The sequence below is a fragment of the Cucurbita pepo genome, chromosome 18, assembly GCF_057944985.1.
Source record: "Cucurbita pepo subsp. pepo isolate OVF chromosome 18, ASM5794498v1, whole genome shotgun sequence".
NCBI classification, from domain to species: domain Eukaryota; kingdom Viridiplantae; phylum Streptophyta; class Magnoliopsida; order Cucurbitales; family Cucurbitaceae; genus Cucurbita; species Cucurbita pepo.
Window position 1 is genome coordinate 11,137,144 of NC_141815.1, and position 19,589 is coordinate 11,156,732.

The window sequence follows — 19,589 nt, forward strand, 5'->3', positions numbered from 1 at the left end:
TTGGGCATGTGGGACAACCATTGACTTCAAAACAAGCCCACTGGATTGGAGCAGATTAGTAAAGTGCTGTCCTTGAAAGTTTAAACCACACCACTACGAGTAGAAAAGTTTTACCATCAAAACCAGCTGAATTTAAGTGCCAAACCAACTAGCTATCTGAAATACCCAATTATAAAAAACACAATAGCTGAGGAGAGTCATCAATCCAAATGACATATTATACAAATTTGGTTTAGAATAATATCTCACAGACAAATCAAGTTAAAACATTGAAGAACTCATAGTGACAAGTTTCACAGCACGCATCATATACAGTAAGGTTGATGTCATAATGAAATGAGTTCAAAGGGTCTTCAAATCAGCTAAAAATTCTTGAATGTCATCCAGCTTAGCGTTAGAGAAACCTGCAGAACAGAAACAAGCATGAACGAGTATGTGAGCATCTACCAGAAAGCTAAAAAAGTAGCTTCAAAATCCTACCCTTGTGATGGTGAGAGATATCTCCGTTTGTATGAAGCTTCTCTACTTTAGTGAGCTTGGATTCCTCCATCCTCCTTTTCTTCAGCTTTCCGATTTTCGCTCGCAGCTCAGATGCAGTTCCCATCATTTCTGCTACAAATTGAAATATGTTAGAAGTCTGAATCCTAAACTCAGGAACAGAAAATGGGAAACAAAGAGAGATCCCACTAGCCATATAATATAAACATTGCCTAAAATGAAATGATCTTGCAGGTGTTCACTAAAATATCATTTGGATGTATTAGAGTTTGTGTCACCATGGGATATGCAGATCAGGACTACCTATCGGCGGAGAAGGTTAGTGTTCACAGAAACTTTAACCTACCAAGCTGACAAATGACAATAAAGCTTCATTACAAAAAACAAAAGAAATCAGCTTCATACATTATTTGTATATTTCATTTTGAGTATGCCTTCATGAGTATACTAGTAGAGTAGTGCACATGTAAGCTCAGAAATGAAGAAAGAAACAATCGGTTTTATGCACATCTTAATTACCCTGGAACATCTCATTCACAGAATTTTGCTCATATAATTGTAAGGCTTCGTTGAAACGATTGACTTGGGAGTTACTGGAAGCAGCTTGTCTTTCTAAAGCTTGTAGTTCTTGGTTCAATACAATATTCTCTTTTCTGACCTGAAACACACATTTCCTCATGAAATATGATATACATAAACAAAAGAAGTAATAAATATACGACACACTCAATACCTCAGAGAGCTTATTCCTCAAAAAATCTAACTCTGTATCCAGATCCACATCATAGAGGCAGTCACGGCTTACTGAAGTGACAACAGGTGATTCATCCTAAGACAACTTAAAAAAAATATTTAAATCTGAATTAGAAATGTATTTATTGCATTAGAAGAAGAAAAACTAGTAAGAGAATACATAGATTCAATTAACCACATCTCAAAATTATCAAACAAGATATGGGAATCATTGATAATTTAGCAACTTGACAATAAGATATTGCTGCTTCCAATAAGATACCAGTAAAACAGCAGAAATTGCCAATCTCAAGTAACTGTATGGGTGCAAGATACCACTGGATTAGACTTTTGTAACAAGTCCATTGTTAGCAGATATTGTCCGCTTTGGCTTGTTACGTATAGTCGTCAACCTCACGGTTTTAAAACGCGTCTACTATGGAGAAGGTTTAGCCCTACTCCGACCAGTGTCTCACACCGTCAGGTGATTGGCTCTCCATTTGTAACAGCCAAATCCCACCGCTAGCAGATATTGCCCGTTTTAGCTCGTTACGTATTGTCGTCAGCCTCACGGTTTTAAAATGCGTCTGTTACGGAGAGGTTTCTACACCCTTATAAGGAATGTTTCGTTTCCCTCTCCAACCGACGTGGGATCTCGCGACTTAAAACATGGTCAAGAAAGAAAAGACGTGATGCACCAATGACAGAGATTTTGTAGAAAATGCAGCCGACATTTGCTAGCATTCCTTTTAGAGTAAAAAAGAATCTAATACAGTCATAGCAAAATGAGGAAGCTCTGAGGGCAGAAAATATGGAAACTCGTGACTGAATCTGAAAGTAGCGATGAATATATCCTGAAAAAGATTGAAACTTGATGATGCACAGTAATAGGGCTTTGTCCAAAATTTCAAATTTTGTTTGTCCCAGAATAAACAAATTGAGGAAGCTCTGAAGTCATATACACACACAACAATAGGGTAAGTTCACAAATATTTGTTGATATGCCGCTATATCCGTAAATATGAAGATTTGATATCGATATTAAGAGTTTATAGAAACAATCGAAATCTTATCGATTACTCTCAATGAAAATACGAATACAAACACTAACAATAAGATTTATAATTTGGAACAGAAACAACATAATTATTAATTCTTATTTTATCTATATCCATAAAATTAAAATTTGGATATCGATATCCAGAGGACAAGAGCCTCATCAGAGACAGTGTAGAAGAAGAACCTACATTTGAGGGTAAAGAAAAACCTTCAGGGACTGAAAAACAGTGATTGAGACAGTATTTCTCCCACATGGCCAACCGCTTATCCAGACCCGATTGGACGAACGTTCGGACCCGCGATATTCCCTACAGGTGAGACAGATAAACAATTTATTCAAGGAAAACCGGAACAATTCCAAACTAAAAAATTGGAAATCAACTGCTGATAAGAAAATGTCAGTAATACAACATAAACCTTACCAGGATAAGATCTTGGGATCTATCCGAGCCCTCGGTCTTCAAAGAGGCCGATGCTTGTCTGAAGGGGAAAAATGAAAATGAATTGTCAGGTATAAAATTAACCAAACAAAATTGAAGACCTCAAGTAGAAGAGATGAGAAGAGAGATCACTACGTCTGATAAAAATCGAAAGCGTCATCAACCAAATCGTCGACAATATTGAGAGCTTCATTAATGAAGAGCTGTGGATTCAGATTCAATGAATCGAATACCTCCTCGCCTTTACTTCCTTCCATCAAAATCGTCCTTTCACTCCCTGAAAAAAGCTTCTTTCCCAATGAAAAACCAGATCCAGAGACAAATGGAAGGTCCCAAGCTTCCGCAAAAATGGAGGAATTTTGCCGCCAAAATGGCAGTGTTGACTGAAGAGTGATGAGGAGACGGAGCGGCCCCTTCCACAGTCGCGCTACGAATGTGTTTTTATGGATTTAAAATTTAAATAATATCATTCAAAATTTAAATTTCTTTCTTTTTAAAGAAAAATAAAATTGTACTTAAATTATGTTTATTTTCATTTGATTTATCTAAATAAAATTATTATTATTATTATTATTATTATTATTATTATATATATAATCCTTTCTAAATAAATAAAAATACGAACATAATTTATAATTTTAACCTAAGGTTTTTTAAGAAAAAAATATTAGATTATTTCTATAATTAAGAGATAAATACAAACAAAATTTATAATTAGTTTTTTTTTTTTTTTTTTTTTTTTTTTTGGCGTGAAAACCGACGGCTGTGGTGCGGCCCGGTATTCATAATCTCATTCCAAATTTGCATTTATTTTTTGTAAAAAAAAACTCCAAAATGTTCTCAAAATTCCAAAAAGCGTCGGATAAGATCAGGCTAATTTTGCAAAACAAGGTCGATTGCTCAGTGTTTGTTCGATCCTTGAGCATGAACCACAGGAAGAGCTCCAAAGTTCAGGCTATCTACGACCTCTGTAAGACCTCCTTAACTCCCACCAGCTCTCCACTGTCTTCTCAAACTATCCAGAATCTATGTTCCCTTTTGGGTAATTTCTCCGCCTTGCTTTGAAATTTATACTGCATTCTGTCTACTTTGATCTTCAAACGAAACTCTTTTGTTTCCTTTTGTGATTCTTGCTCAATTTCTCTTCTGGGGTTCAAAATTCAAGTAATTCAGTGCTGGGTTTGCATGAGATTGATGGATTGAATCATTGGTTTGTTCGTCTCAATTCATTTGAGAGTGTTACTCTCTCTCTTTTCTTGATTAAATTTTAGAGATCACTATGCCATTTGGGAATGCTTGGTTTACTCATGTGCTTTAATTGCTTCTGGCTTGGATATGTTGTTTAATGATTTGGATATAACTTCACAAGCTGTGAAATGAACATGTTTGTCTCTTGATTTCCACATGAGCAATGGCATTTGATGCCATTAATTTGTGATTTGTAGCCACAACTTTCTTCAGTTAAAAGGCTAACAGTGGTTTAGAATTTTTTATGTTGCCATATCTGCAATTCCTGGTACAATTGCAAACAATGATGATTGGAGAATCAATTATTATGATGTTCCTTTGCGTGTTTTCTGAAACTAGCCCAGGCTGCTATGCTAAAAAATATTGTTGGTTAGAACGCTGAAAGTCTTCAAGTAGGAAATATCACATTATGTGCTGCATTAGATTCCACTCTTTGACACGTCCCAGTTGTATGCTCCATTCACAGACACGGTTAGCCCCGGGGATTTTGGGCTTAAAGAAGAAAATATTGGTGACGACCGAGGGCATGGACCGTTTGGACTGAGCCAATTCAATCGGATAGCTAGATGGGCTCAACCAATAACATATATTGATATATTTGAAGGTGAAAGCTTTACTGTAAGTCCCATTCATCTCTTTTCTCAAACAGTCACATCCATTCATTGTTCAGTACTCAGAAATTTGGAATCAGAGAAATTTTAAGTTTAATTTCTAAGGAAATGATTACATTTTGAAGCTTCCATTCTAGGAGCTAGTTGTGTAATCGGATGGCAAAATCCATTATTTGGAGAAGTTTGTGCCAAAATTACCAGCAACAGTATCTTTGATTGACTGAAACTAGTCATGGGTTTCGGTTGGTTGTTTTCGAAGCCTTTGCTGTGATAATTATGCTTATGAGTGTACTTAATATCACGACACAGATATGTATATTCTGCTTTCCTACTTCTTCTGTCATCCCCCTTCATGACCATCCTGGGATGACTGTGTTTAGCAAAGTTCTCTATGGTTCTCTCCATGTGAAAGCCTATGACTGGGTTGAACCTGCCTTCATTCAGGAAAGTAAGGACTCCACCAATTTTCCAGGTTTGATTTCCAATACCAACTTGTTTTCTGGATGTACAGAAACAATCAACGAATAGTAATTTATCATTTTGAGTTTTGGTTTCGTAATGTTTTACTAGATTATAAATATTTTTCGCTGTTAGTGTAAAATGAACTTTTGCTAGATAGGAATGTCACTGCATAACATTATGAACACTCTGCGTGTACAATGTTCAACCATGTCCATGAGTCCATGACTATTGTATATCTGTAAAAAGGCAATTGTAGAATATTGTGTAGTTGACTGAATCTATGCACCGATGATCGTTGACGTATTAAAGATACCATTGAGTCATCTTGGCGTTTGGCTATTACCTTCTGAATGCAACTCTCTCTTCTCCTTTCTTTTTGGCTGAAACAACTGTTGCAACAATTTTTTAGTATGTTACCGATGAGCTGGTTGTGTATGCTGGCTTGCATTTCCCCTGTGGGATATCAGTTTATAGGTCATGAATTTATATACTACTAGAGATTGATACCAAGAGTTTCATCTACATTGTTAGGCACTAAGAGGATGCATCCTTTATCTTTTTGAACGCAAATCATTGGATTTCCTCTCATGAATTCCACCCACGCTCCCAACATTTTTTTCCAGGAAGATTAGCTAAGTTATCAGTTGATAAAGTTCTAACAGCATCAAGTGGAACATCCGTTTTGTACCCGAAGACCGGAGGTAATCTGCATTGTTTCACTGCAGTTTCGCCTTGTGCCGTGCTCGATGTTCTCTCGCCTCCTTATAACGAAGATAAAGGAAGAAGATGTACATACTTCCATGACTATCCTTATTCAACTTTTTGTAAGTAACCTTTTCTCCTTTATGTTTCTTGAATTTTCTTATTCAATCAACAAATCTTAGACACAGTGGCTCTGCAAAAAATCAGCTGCAGAATCCAAACCGAACCTAAACGATGAAGAAGTAGAAGATTATGCCTGGCTTGCAAAAATCGAGACCCCTGATGATCTATACATGCGTCCGGGGGTGTACGCTGGTCCTGCTATTCAAATATAGGCGTTGACAGATTTAGGATTATGGAGATTCTTCCAACGTCTACCAGGAAAGCTACTTCTACCTGGGATTATACACTAGATTTAGCTTTTGAGAGGAGGTTGATGTTTTTGTCCTTTATGCTGAGTTTACACAGTATTGATGACAGAATTGTAAGGTAAAAGCTGCACCCAGTTGCTTGCTGTTTTATCTTGGAAACTAATAAACATAGATTACTGTTAGTTGTTCGATTCGAATCGTCTCAAGTTAACTAGCAAAGTAGCAATATTTTTCATCTGCTCAGTGTTTGATGACATACTTTAGATGAACTAATTAGGTTTCTGAGATTTGTTTCTGTGGAATAGCATTCAAACTAAGAGAATCCAATACGGTGGTTTGCAAATCAGAAGACTGCATATTATCTTGAAACGAACATTTACATGGATAGTTCAAAACAAAAATTTTGTCATGGTCAGATTCGAACACCTTGGATAGAAAAGTTTGGCATATTATTTCTGCAGAAGCCCTCTACATATTCTTCTATCAAGCCAACCCTCCGCCTAAAAAATTGACACATTGTCGCTGTCAGCTTGAACTTTTACCTTCTATGGTGATCTGAAAGACTCACCGGCATAGGGAACAGTGACAAGTTCTTCTTCAATGCGAAGAAGCTGCATTCAAAAATAAAAGATATATTTGAAAAGAATTAGAACTGGTGTAGGAATGGAAGTTCTGATTTGATCAAACTTTACCTAATAATATTTGGCCAACCGTTCCTTTGAGCTCTCCCTTTCAGGCTTCCTTTAAAACGTGTATGTTAGGAAGAGGTTTGTCCTCTTCCGCTAATAGATATTGTCCTTTTGGGCTCTCCCTTCCAGACTTCTTTTAAAACATGTATGCTAGGGAGAGATTTGTGTCCTTTTGGGCTCTCCCTTCCAGACTTCCTTTAAAACATGTATGCTAGGGAGAGATTTGTCATCTTTCTGGTTTCCTCTCAAGATTTTTAAAATGGTTTCCGGCTTCCTCTCAAGATTTTTAAAATGCGTCTATTAGGAGAGGTTTCTATACCCTTATAAGGAATGTTTCGTTCCCTTCTCCAATCAATGTAGGAGAGGTTTCCATACCCTTATATGGAATGGAACGTTCCCTTCTCCAATCAATGTAGGAGAGGTATACCCTTATAAGGAATGTTTCGTTCCCGTTTCCATACCCTTATAAGGAATGTTTCGTTCCCTTCTCCAATCAATGTGTTAGTTACTTGGAACGAAAATTTAGATCACTGTCCATTTTAAGCCACCACAGAATGTCCTAACTTCTATCCAACTTCTATCCAAAATTATAAAAGATAGATTTTTACTTTAAAAATAATTTTGACAGGCTTACAAAAGGTGGTAATACTAATGATAAATGATAGTGATAATGGTTATGGATTTGTAAAAAAAAAAATAATAATAATAATAATAATAATAATTAGAAGATAGTAGGAGGTAAACCAATCTGAAGCTAAACACACCCAACGATGGCTTATTTCTTGAGATGTGCAAGAGTAGAATGGTGATAAAAGTTCAAGTCATAATGAAAATTAAAGAAAGGGAAGATCACAGATAGATAGCTCTGATCAATAATATCTGCAAATTCCCCCATTAAATCCATTTTCCATGTTACTACTTCATAATAAGCTAAGCACAAACAGAGAGATCTACTTGAGAAAAGTACAGGACAGAAACAAGAAGACGTATACTACTAGAGATGTAAGTAGTTCGAGCGACCACGTCGGTTGCAATAGAAACGAAGGAATACTCGGAACAATCAACGAACCGCATACCCAACCGGCCACAAGAGAACCAAGTCTGCAGGCAGAACAGTAAAGACGGCATATAAGTCACTGAATTTAGTTTTGAAATATATAATGAGATCAGTAGTTCGTGCAAGTTTTACCCAATAATAGAAGCCCGAGCCACACTTTTAGTCTTCTCATTGAGAAAATATATGCAAGCCGCCAAGGACACTGCAACCTGCATTGATCGATATACAAAGTTTAACCAGAGATGACAGTGGCCTAAAACACCCCCAACAGGATCCAAATTAGATGCAAAGACAGAATGTGCTTTTAAATGGAACAAGCCCAAAGATGTATAACCAATCCCGAGTGCAATTTTAGATATCTTGATATCATACCATACAGATGAATAAGAATAAGAGGAAGAAAAATAACGTGGGATAATTGAAAAACGCTCAACTAGAGGAAGACAACCGAAGTTAGCACGAACTCCTACTAAGTAACTAATTTAATAATTAATATGATGGAATATAGATAAAGCAGATGTTGGATTCTGTCAAAATAACTAATTGATTAGCAAGATAAGATCCGTAGATTCTTCAAAGCTTCTGTGTACCCATCTATTCTTAATCTCAAAGTGGCACTTTATTACTAAAGCTTGCAAGACGCATCGCTAACACAATAATTTATTTTTCCTCGATGATAATCAAGTCTTAGAATTTGAATATTCAACCACTGAATCAAGGTTTGTAACCGTCCAAGCTCACCGCTAGCAGATATGTCCGTTTTAATCCGTTACGTATCACCGTCAGTCTCACGGTTTTAAAACGCGTCTACTAGGGAGAGGTTTCCACACCCATATAAGGAATATTTTGTTCCCCTCTCCAACCAATTTGGGACCTCACACATTCACCGCCACAAAAACGAAAATTAAAGAAGAGAAGAGGCTACGGCATTACAGTGGATGGTGAAGATGGCTTATAACCGTGACCTCACTGCTTTTCCTATTTTTTTCCTTATCTTATTTATTCCTTATTGCCGTTATTTTTACTTATTCTAAATATTTGGATCAGAAATTGAGTATGCGACAAGGGATAAGTATGCATTTTGTGGCACGTTCCTAGGTACTCTTCTTTTCTTACCACTCTAACTAACATTCAAAACGTGCAGCTCCGATTTACAACCTTTTGATTACTTCCCAACAGAAGCACTAGCCTTTGGGACATCACTAAAAATATGTTTATTCATATATTGAGATGACACTATAAAGGGAAAAAAAATGTGTTTACTGAAGGAATATTATACTAACCTGAAAAGCAGGTCCACCTTCCGCTGAGTTCATAATACTCCAGCCACCCATAAATGCAAAAAGAAACAATCTTCTGAAGATAACATCAGTTGGAGGAAGTTCTACAAAATTCAGCAAGTTCTTAAACCATGGTGGGGACTCCTCGACTTGCTTCTTCAACCTGGTTTTCAAATTAATCTTTGTCTTTTTCCTATGCTGGAAGCTTGCCATCAATATTTTCTCAAAAGCAACTTCTATAGATTCCTCACTTCTTTCATGACCGGAATACTGCTGCAAAAGAAAATTCCGTGCACTCCAAATTTCTTCCTCTGAAGCAGCAGTACTTACACCAAGGCGTTTATATGGATCCCAAACACGAATTCGAGAAAACTTCGTGACATTACCTGCGAATAATTAAGGATTGACAGATTTATCACCATAGCAGCTTGGAAAAATTAGGGATATTTTTCAAGACAAACAAATCTAATAAACTTTAAGTCAAGCATAATGCGAAGAATCAACCAGGAGGCCGAGTCTCACGTAACTGTATCAAATTTAATACTGTCCACGTTATATAATCCACTAGCTATATCAAAAAATTTCATTAATACTTAAAGCCAAAGAGGAAGGAATTTCAGAAATAAAGCAGATAATGTTCTTTAGAACATAAGTTCTTCGAGGTAAGGATACCTCCACGTTCTTCCAATCAAACCAATTTAAAAATATCCACAGAAAAGCTGATTGGAGCAGAAAGAATCAATCAATATGAAATTGCCAATAGTCTCATACTTCATAGGGTAATTCAACCTCCTGCTGCAGCCGCTGGAATTAATCGATGGAAACCCACCCCATGTATACTAAGTATGCACAATTGCAAATTGTTTCAAGAATGAAAATGCAAGAAGATAATAGAAAGGTACCTTCATATGGTGTATCCAAAACACATCTGGGGCTTCTAAACAACGCGCGAAATGGTCTTCCCTTCACCCCGGTAAGGCGACTAGACCTGGAAAAGAGCAGAAACACACCACACAAATAAGCTAAAACCAAAACTCAATAAATTCCGAAGTTTTGAGAAAACGAGAGAGAGGGAATTACAGGTTTAGACCCAGGAAAGGTGTCGCCAAATCAAGGTTAGTTAGCGAAACGGAAGCCATTCTTCTTCTTCTTCTTCTTCTTCTTCAGAGATAGAGAGCGCGCACAGGAACAATAAAGAAACCCTAAATTAAGGTTTCATGAACACCATGGGAGATAGAGGCGAGAAGCCAGAAAGAGATGATGTGCAATCTGGGCGACTGGAGAAAGGGAGGGAGGAGAGCCAGGAGTTGAGCTTAATGCTTTTCTAGGTAGGTACTCACCCACCACACATAATACGCCGTCGTTTCGCGGAATTATTCAGGTTTTAGTAAATATATACTTAATTCTCATTTTCCACTCTCCATCCCATGAAACAATTAAAACAAATAAATAATTAATTATATAATCTTTTTTAGTTAAGGTAGTTTTAATTATACAATTATTTATTTATTTGTTTTTAAAAAAATACTTCCATTTTAAATATTTTAAATTTGTCCGCTTTATAATATATTAACAAATTTCGTTATAGTCAATCTGAACATAATTTAGTAGATAAAAGACGGTTAATAACGAAGAAATGACGTCTTTCAAATCTCAAAGGCGTTCTCAATCTATGACAAGTTTTTTTTTTTTTTTTTTTTTTCTCCTTTCTTCCAAACATTATTTATTAGGTAGCTCAGTTTATCATAGTGGAGGCTCGAAATAGCGTCTGATCTTTGTAGGGTTCTTCTAAGATGTCTATAATTCAGAGCTTGGTTTTGTGTTCAAGTGTAAGCTGCTGCCTCAATATCCTCCTCATAACCTTATTTGATGCAGTCCTTGGAAGTGAAGGGTAAGGAACCACACGGTGAACCTGTGAACGTCCCATAATATGAACTAAACTCGTTAAAACTGTTTGCTTTTTAGTGGTATCATATAAATAAGCTTAGCAAAAATCATACCCTGAACAATGGATTGAGGTTCTTCTGCAGAGCTGAGTTGAAAGACTGCTTTAACTTATCCAAATCTGGCTTAGTTTCATCTGGATTCCTGAATACAACTGCAATCACCAACCGTTCTGGGCCACCGCCCTGTGGCGGTACCCCAATGGCTGCTGTTTCAAGAATGCTGGTGTTGACTATATTGCAGATGCGTTCGATCTCGACTGAACTTACCTGCATGAGAAGGATAAATCGTGTTATGGAACTAAATATGTTTTGGTTGAGATCTTGAATCAGCTTGAGGTGAGTACAAAAGACAGTAACACTGAATGAACAGCACTAGTATTTTTGGATGTTTAAACGTGACATTCAAAAGATTATGTTGATCAGTATGCTAGATTTCCTTTCTTCGAACCTCACAAAATTTGTGAAGATTTTACCTTTTGTTCAGACAATCAAACAGAACCAGCTTGAGCAAGTTAAAGGAGAAATCACACATTTATAAAGGAATACTATCTCCACTGGAATACTATCTCCATTGGAATAAGGCTTTTTTAGGAAACCAAAAGCAAAGTCACGAGGGCTTATGCTCAAAGTGGACAATATCATACCATCGTTGAGGGTCGTGGTTTCTAACAAGTCTATGATTCCTAACATGATATCAGAGTCATACCCTTAACTTACCCATGCCAATAGAATCCTCAAGTGTCGAACAAAAAAATTGTGAGCCTCGAAGATGTAGTTAAAGGTGACTCAAGTGTCAAACAAAAGGTGTATTTTTGTTTGAGGGCTCCAAAGAAGGAGTTGAGCCTTGATTAAGAGGAGGTGTGTATTCAAAGGTGACTCCAATGTCGAACAAATGGTGTACTTTGTTCGAGGGCACCAAAGAAGGTGTCGAGACTCGATTAAGGGGAGGTTGTCCGAGGGCTCCATAGGCTTCAGGGGAGGCTCTATAGTGTACTTTGTTAGAGGGGAGGATTGTTGGGAAAGGAGTAGTCACGTTGGCTAATTAAGAGGAAGATCATGGGTTTAATAGTAAGAAAGACTATCTCCATTGATATGAGACCTTTTGGGGAAACCAAAACAAAGTCATGAGAGCTTATGCTCAAAGTGGACAATATCATATCATTGTGGAGGTCCGTGATTCCTAACACCAGCACTATATATTCTTTTCACATATTAAAACATTTAGTTCTGGAAGCAGGCATTAGATTTACCTTCCTGCAACAACTAAACAAACTGAACCGAAATTCTCTATGACTCCATCCCTTTAGAGGCTATTTTACCAACGCAATGTCAAAGTTCCTTTTGCCCATGTCATGACCATAGCGTTAGCATTGAGCCTCGGCAAAAAAAGAGAATAGAAAGATTTATTTTCACCACGAGAATCTGAAAAAAAATTTACCTTTATGCCTCCAAGATTCATTGTATCATCTGCACGACCATGTGCCCGATAATATCCTCGAGGAGAACGCTCAAACAAATCTCCATGCCTCCTCAGTACCTGTGAAGAGAGTTACGAGGTAATGGTAACATTGAAGTGCAAGATGAATTTCTCAAGCAGGAAGGTGCATCAGAGAAAAGTGGCCAACCATTCCATTCCAACGGGGCATTCCCTTAAAATAGATACCATAATGGTCAGCATTCAAGAGACTGCTTGAAGCTCCAAACATGTAAGGTCCGAGCGCCAATTCACCAATTCCTGGCATATTCTGTGGCTACATAGGGGAGAAGACGAAGAAAAATGTTGCATTTAAAACCCAAGCAACAATATCTTACATTCAGATTACAGACACTTCAGTTTGATGCATGGAAATCGAGAGAACTAGCAAAGAAACTCTAGAAGCTTTATAATTAAGGGTAGCATATTTCAGGTCCATCAAATTCACCTCAAGTTTTGCAATCTTAATACTAATCTAGAAAATGTGTTTCACTTTTTATCTCTGGTTAAGTTTTCGTTTGAAAATTCATTAAAAAAAAGTATTCTTATATACCTTTGATGAATTACAAAACGTATGTAAGATACCAAATTGATAGAATTTCAAAGAAAACGATAATGGAGGTACATTTTAATTAAAATTTGTTAGTTTCAAAAAACTTATTTAATGGCTAATAAGTTTATGGGTAAATTTTGAATTTTTTCCTTTCCACTTTTTTAACATATGCAGACTCTCTCCCACTCCATGCCATTGACACTAATCAGCCTACGCTACAGATGAAGAGTTGATAAATTCTTACAATAGGAGAATCATCGTCGCCAAGAATAAAGAGACTGCACCCCATAGCTGGTGTGCTAAAAGCAGCCAATGCCTGAGCCTGCAACAGTGACCCTGTTACAAATGCACCACCAATCTCTGTCCCACCACAGTATTCGATGACAGGCTTATAGCAAGCTCTTCCCATTAGCCATAGGTATTCATCTACGCTAGATGCTTCTCCGGTGGAGGCAAAACAACTTGAAGTTGCAACAGAATGACCATTTTATAGATAAGGATTCTATTTGACAAGATAAACAGATTGAAAGTATAATTCTTAAGCTCACCGGATAGAAGACCAATCATAACCTGATGTGCAGTTTGTACTTTTCCATGAACGGACAATACTTGGAATCACCCCAAGCATTGTTGTTTTAGCATCCTACAGAGGAAAGAGATTGCGAGACCGTGAATTACAAAAAAAGATATCACAAAAAAACCGAACTCCAAATGACTAGATTAAAGGTATGGATGGCCAAGATGACGCAATTAGAGAGAAATATGGCTCTGAAACATGGAGCAAATTAGCTACATCTACATTTATCCAAATTTAAGAAACTTTTGAATAATATCCATTATTTTTCTCACTACCAAGTGATTTTTTCTATTAAAAAAACATTACCACCTGATATATTTAATAATTCAAACTACTATTAAAGGTTTAAACTAGTTGCTTCACAAAATAAACTTGTGTATTAAGTTCAGAGTTCGGAAAGAGGTTTACCTGTACAAACTTAGCAAATCCAGAACTAAGTGGGGATCCATTGTATAATGCCATGGAAGCCCTGTTTAATAATGAAGCATAAACTAGCCATGGACCCATCATCCATCCAAGATTAGTGGGCCAAGCAACAACATCACCTTTATGAATGTCCATGTGGCACCAAGCATCGGCTGCAGCTTTCAAAGGCGTTACAAGGGTCCATGGAATTGCTTTTGGTTCCCCTGACCAACAAACAAACACAATTATTAAGCCTAGAAGCATGAGAACTATGGTTGTTAGTGGTGCATCATACTGTTATAAGATAATAATTTAGAAACTCATTTTATTATGGCATCGATTTTGTCTCAAGTAGGAGATTCCCTTTCTTCTCACTAAGTTTATCAGAGTACAGCTAACACCAAATCTATCCCTTATGAGGTACACTCTAGGTGAAGGGAAGATTCCGTTTGTCAGGCTGCTGGAAAGTTGTGCTGGGAACAGTTTGTATAATTTAAGCTCTCAAGAGCTAAGTAATCCAGTGGTAACGTCATTCAAAAAGGTTTCATTGATATCAGCTCCATTATTTTCAAAGTTCAACCTACTTTGTAAGTCAAAATTCATTATTGAAGTCTGCCAGTCTACAAAACAAGAAAAGAAAATTATGTTTGTCGAGGTGACTTGAATGAGCAAGTTAGATTGTCCATGTCTCATGAAAGGGGGAAAAAAAGGCAGAAAATAGCTTCTTTTTTTTTCACAATGCATGTGTATCTCACAAAACCGGCTAGAGCTCCTCTCTGATAGAACAAAAAGATTGAGCAGTTGTGAACTATCTTTATAGATTTGGAATTCCTTCTAACGCAAGAGATATCCTATGGACACTTGTAATTGAGATGAATTTCTTGACAGTGTAGAAGAACAAAGACGCTTATGGATAGAGGTATAGTGGACTGTGTTATTTTTCTCTTCGTAATTAGTAATGAGTGTCTAAATTTGTTTGTATATAGCTCAATTAATCTCAAGGAACGATCCCCTGAATGTATAATACTTCACATAAAAAAAGAACTTCTAGGACATTTAATGTCGTAGGCGGCTCACTCCTACCTAAGACAAAGAGAACATGGTTGTAACAATTTTGGATATAGCAGATAAATAAAGAACTGAGAGTTGCAAGCCTAAAGTCCGAATATTGAATTAACCTGTTGTTCCAGATGAAAAAAGAATATTTGTAAATGATTCCGCTGATTGTTCCACAGCAGCAAATTCCACTCCTCTGCAATAATCATATTTAAAAAATTTAATATGCAACGGCAAGATTTTAACAATACCCAACATCAAACCTAGCATCTATTGAACTTAGATACACAGAATAAAGCATACTTCAAATCTTTGACTCTGTCCAGAAAGGCATGCCAAGATATATCACCATCTCGTAGTTTCATGCTAAAACCTGTGCTATTGGTTGGAATTACGATTGCCAGAGGTGACTGAGCATCTACAACTCGACTGCAACGTTGAAACAATAACATGCACATTTCAGTGTAAGGGGAAGGCAAAAAGACCAGGTTCTCAACCCCATGAATAAGAAAATGTAACCTCACCTATACAAGGGTATACTTTTATCCCCACGAATAATAAGATCCTGAGTGAAGGTAAGAAGGTTTTGATTAGAATCCCGATTATAAGAAAGAAACAATGCAACTCTATAGAATATAATACCCCACCCTTCTGATCAGCTCACCAAGTAATTACAATAATGAACTAAAATTCCCAATATATTCCCTACTAATACTCTTGAACAGTTTTAACTGAAAAAATGGATAAAGGAATATAAAACCGAGTATAGGATGATAACTACATAAATAACATATATGTTAAAATGATTCTTTGATCGACTGAAATATAATTCGACTGACTGCTAGAAGGAACCAATAGAAAAAATAATCATAGAACTATGTAGGCAGAGTTGATAACCTTGGAGGAGGAAAATAAATATACACAGCATGGTAAGTTTATCACAGCATTGAGTCACAACAGTTCGGGAAACAAGCACTTTACAATTGACACATCGTAAAGATTGATTGCTGGCCCAGGGAAGAGGTAACCAATATTATTTTAAGATCACATCTCAAGCACAAATTAAAGCCTCTGTTTTATGAAGAATCGGACTAACCATTACTCACTATACATAATATACACTCTAAATTCAAGGACGTGTGAAGTAGGGAAGCTCCGGCAGTTTTTAAAAGCAAAGACACAAGAAAAATCTATAGAGGCAATAATTTAGTAACTGGACTTTTACTTGGGGACTAAGATTAGAGGTATCACAACAACAGGTAATCTCACATGGAGCACCCTTTCGTCGTTGCGGGATTCTCCAATACCCTAGACACAAGTCATACAGTTCCAGTTATAGATCTGTGGATCCCATGTCTCATACAAAGAATCTCTTTGTTGAGTTAGCTAACATGTGAGATTGATTTACAGCGAGCTACACATGTACTGTTGAAATCAATTGAACAAAACTCATAAAATAAAGCCATTGAAAATTGCAACCAGCTTAAACTTTTAACATTCAACAAGAGAGACAATAAACCATTTCAAAACCTGCTGCATCTTTTTTGAAAAGGAGAGTCGTACTTACCTGAGTAAAAATAGCATTTGCTTTTGATATATCAAGTCTTGTGGATATTTCACGTGCTGCAAAACTATCAGCTATGGAGACAACCACGAGTCCAGCCAGAACTATAGCAAGATAGATGACCACAGCATTTACATTCATTGGCATGTCAATTGCTATTGCAGTTCCTTTCTCAAACCCCATTGAGTTGAGAGCATGTGCAACTAACCTACAAATTTTAATCCCGACAGAATCTATTTTACACAAAAGGATATTTAAGCATGTGCTAGTATATCAATATATGAGCCAAACATCACTTAAAAATCACTATTAAACCACAGAAACAAATGTCAATATCTCCCCAGCGCAGAAGATATTAGCATGAAAAATTCTTACCACTAAATCTATTCTGTTCGCGTCTCTCAATTCCCACCATCACCAAATGTACAAATCATAAATGTTTCACTTATATGGTCATAAGAAAGGCAACAAGCTTAGAATTTAAGGAAATAGTAAAAAAAAAAAAAAAAAAAAAAAAAAATTAGGGATGAGTTGAAATGAAGGTTATGACTCATGAAATTCTTCAGCGAGGGGAATGGGGAGGTCATGCGAAGATGCAGGATGCGCTTAAATATGTACTGTAAAATATAAGCCGTCACCTTGCTGATATTCAATAATTCGAAAAACTCTGATAAGGAATCTACTAGCCTGTTATCATTAAAAATAAGAGCTAATGAGGTAGATAGTAATATACCAAACCTCTGCGCGCAATTCTCCAAGTGTCAATCTCTTCAGAGGCAGATCATCACATCCTTCATCACGCCAAATGATTGCTACATCATCCAAACTTCTGTTCTCATTTAAAGATAAGCAATCTTTGGCTGGATTAAACACTGCTCCAGGAAGCCATTGGCCACCCGGACTTGAAAATTGCCTTTGCAAGATACAGTTAGGAGGCTTAGAAAATGTTATTTTCATCTCATCTAGCACTGTACTCCAATAGACCTGGCAGACAGAAGACAGGAAAATGTTGCATCTTCTGAACAACAACTTCAATCGAAGCATTTCAAGAATCAAAGATGGATTACACAATTGATATCAATACTGCCAATACCTCGGGGCTTGAAACTGAAAACTCCTGGAAAGAGGAGAAGCTTGATAAGGGGTCTCTATAACTCGACCCGAGAAACTTTTTTCCTCGCCTCTCTAATAGCTTGCCAACGTTTGTGAAAACAGCATTCTCCCTAATTTTGAAGGTGCATCAAATGAGGTTTCACAACATTCTATATGAATAACCTGAATAGAATTTTTTTGCAGGGATCTTTACATCCCACACAATATTATTACCACTACAACGTTTGTGCATTCAAAAAAGCAAGCCAGTATTTGATTACCCCCCAAAACAGAGTTCAGATGCTGATACAATGATATTTGATTGAATTAGATGATGCAATATCGTGGAAGTAGTAAAAGAGTATATACTCAATAGTAAAGCCATGTGGAAGGAAGCTTCTCGGAAACCTTCTCGATGTGAGAAAACTATAATTTGTATCAGTACCAAAAATAAACATCGTTTTCGAGTTACACCTCTTAATTCGATATTAGACTATCCATACTCTAAACTAACCATTTGAAACTGTTGTACACAAATTCCAGTAACGGAAGCATAAACAAGATCGATCGCACTCACACATCCACGAACAAAAGACACAAAAATTTACATGGTTCGGAGATAAGAAATTCTCCTACATCATCCGGTGGTAACCAATTACTATAATTATAGAGTTACAAGTGTATCTCTAACACTCTCACAGTGACTTACAAAGTTCCAAATACAAAATATAAATGATTACACGAACAATACTACATGCATGAAAAAACCCAACTGATAGAGCAATCAACACAGGTAAGTTTTGAGTGAAACTCACGGTTCAGGAATCCAAGCAGGCGGATCAGGACCAAAGTTTTTGTAACAACCGTAATACATCATCTGATGGAAGGAGAAAGGAAGGTCGGGGCTAAGGAGTCGCTTGGAGATATGGTGCCAAGTCTGGGGAGTGCCATTCCCGTAGCTACGAATGATTTCGCCAAGACGTCCATGGAGTTTCTCGGCAACTTCAGAACCAATTCCCAGAGCTTCTATATCAACCACAGTAATGGAGTCCAGAGCTTTGTAATCCATCAGTGATTTTCACTCCCAGAGATACAGAGAGCTAACTGCTAAAGAGAAATCAAGTAAAACTAGATGGTCGTGAAGAAGAAGATTGGCATAATTTTTCAACCAATGGACTATCTAAATTTCCTGAAACTCAAAAAAAAACAACCGACAATGAAAATTACCCTTAGCCAGAAATTTGGAATTTTGTACTGATTACGATTCGATTGGCATGAGTTCTTTAATCAAAGGGATGATCGACAGATGGCTGGTTCGTTTCGTTAGGTAAGCCAATCGAATCAAAAAAATTGAATTCAATTTTCTCTTTGGAGCCCGCTAAATCCTATCTTACGATCTTATCTTATTAATTTTGTGCTGTAAATGAATCCTTTAAACATTTATTAATTTATCATAATTTTAGACTGATTCAAATTAAAACTGTCAGTAATAATAATCGACTATAATTAATTAAACATTCTAATCAATTATATAATTTTTTTTATTTTATTTTATTACTAATTTATCATAATTCTACACGATTTATAAATATATCCATTTAGAATAATTTACATTAAAATTTTATTTAATTTTATTAAAATAATTTTTTTTTACCGTAATTATTAAGATTGATTGTGGAATAAACTCACCAAATCTAAAATTCAAGATATATTATTCATAATATACTTATTATAACGAATATGCCTAATTTATATGTCGTGTACTTTTTAATA

The 19,589-nt window shown here is 36.4% G+C and overlaps 4 protein-coding genes across 6 annotated transcripts; 1 reads left to right on the forward strand and 3 right to left on the reverse strand.

Annotated features, from left to right (window-relative positions):
• Positions 1 to 200: 200 nt before the first annotated feature.
• Positions 201 to 3,165, reverse strand: LOC111779638 (protein MIS12 homolog). Of its 2 annotated transcripts, none has more exons than XM_023659731.2 (7): positions 2,865 to 3,165; positions 2,712 to 2,769; positions 2,478 to 2,597; positions 1,232 to 1,327; positions 1,018 to 1,156; positions 481 to 609; positions 201 to 404 (listed from the first exon to the last, which is right to left on the reverse strand). In XM_023659731.2, the coding sequence occupies exons 1-7, from the start codon at positions 2,984 to 2,986 to the stop codon at positions 343 to 345; spliced, it is 726 nt and encodes a 241-aa protein (XP_023515499.2). In that variant the 5' UTR covers positions 2,987 to 3,165; the 3' UTR covers positions 201 to 342. The 2 variants fall into 2 exon arrangements, with proteins under 2 accessions (XP_023515499.2, XP_023515498.2); XM_023659730.2 differs by having other exon boundaries at positions 481 to 612.
• A 358-nt stretch (positions 3,166 to 3,523) lies between these two features.
• On the forward strand, positions 3,524 to 6,314 carry LOC111780729 (2-aminoethanethiol dioxygenase, putative (DUF1637)). 2 transcript variants are annotated; one of them, XM_087119409.1, is made up of 5 exons: positions 3,524 to 3,699; positions 4,444 to 4,595; positions 4,898 to 5,060; positions 5,674 to 5,874; positions 5,960 to 6,314. In XM_087119409.1, the coding sequence occupies exons 1-5, from the start codon at positions 3,564 to 3,566 to the stop codon at positions 6,085 to 6,087; spliced, it is 780 nt and encodes a 259-aa protein (XP_086975535.1). In that variant the 5' UTR covers positions 3,524 to 3,563; the 3' UTR covers positions 6,088 to 6,314. The 2 variants fall into 2 exon arrangements, with proteins under 2 accessions (XP_086975535.1, XP_023516979.2); XM_023661211.2 differs by having other exon boundaries at positions 3,527 to 3,771.
• Positions 6,315 to 7,561: 1,247 nt separating this feature from the next.
• On the reverse strand, positions 7,562 to 10,435 carry LOC111780619 (protein CHAPERONE-LIKE PROTEIN OF POR1, chloroplastic). The gene is made up of 5 exons (XM_023661059.2): positions 10,230 to 10,435; positions 10,052 to 10,137; positions 9,153 to 9,535; positions 8,002 to 8,078; positions 7,562 to 7,913 (listed from the first exon to the last, which is right to left on the reverse strand). Exons 1-5 carry the CDS (start codon positions 10,286 to 10,288, stop codon positions 7,763 to 7,765), a joined length of 756 nt encoding a protein of 251 aa, XP_023516827.2. The 5' UTR covers positions 10,289 to 10,435; the 3' UTR covers positions 7,562 to 7,762.
• Positions 10,436 to 10,689: 254 nt separating this feature from the next.
• Positions 10,690 to 19,200, reverse strand: LOC111780042 (putative acyl-activating enzyme 17, peroxisomal). The gene is made up of 15 exons (XM_023660303.2): positions 19,044 to 19,200; positions 18,632 to 18,920; positions 17,818 to 17,947; positions 17,458 to 17,708; positions 16,728 to 16,932; positions 15,685 to 15,725; positions 15,464 to 15,589; positions 15,283 to 15,356; positions 14,108 to 14,328; positions 13,671 to 13,765; positions 13,367 to 13,583; positions 12,721 to 12,846; positions 12,534 to 12,632; positions 11,150 to 11,362; positions 10,690 to 11,061 (listed from the first exon to the last, which is right to left on the reverse strand). Exons 2-15 carry the CDS (start codon positions 18,883 to 18,885, stop codon positions 10,954 to 10,956), a joined length of 2,160 nt encoding a protein of 719 aa, XP_023516071.2. The 5' UTR covers positions 18,886 to 18,920; positions 19,044 to 19,200; the 3' UTR covers positions 10,690 to 10,953.
• Between the last annotated feature and the right edge of the window lie 389 nt (positions 19,201 to 19,589).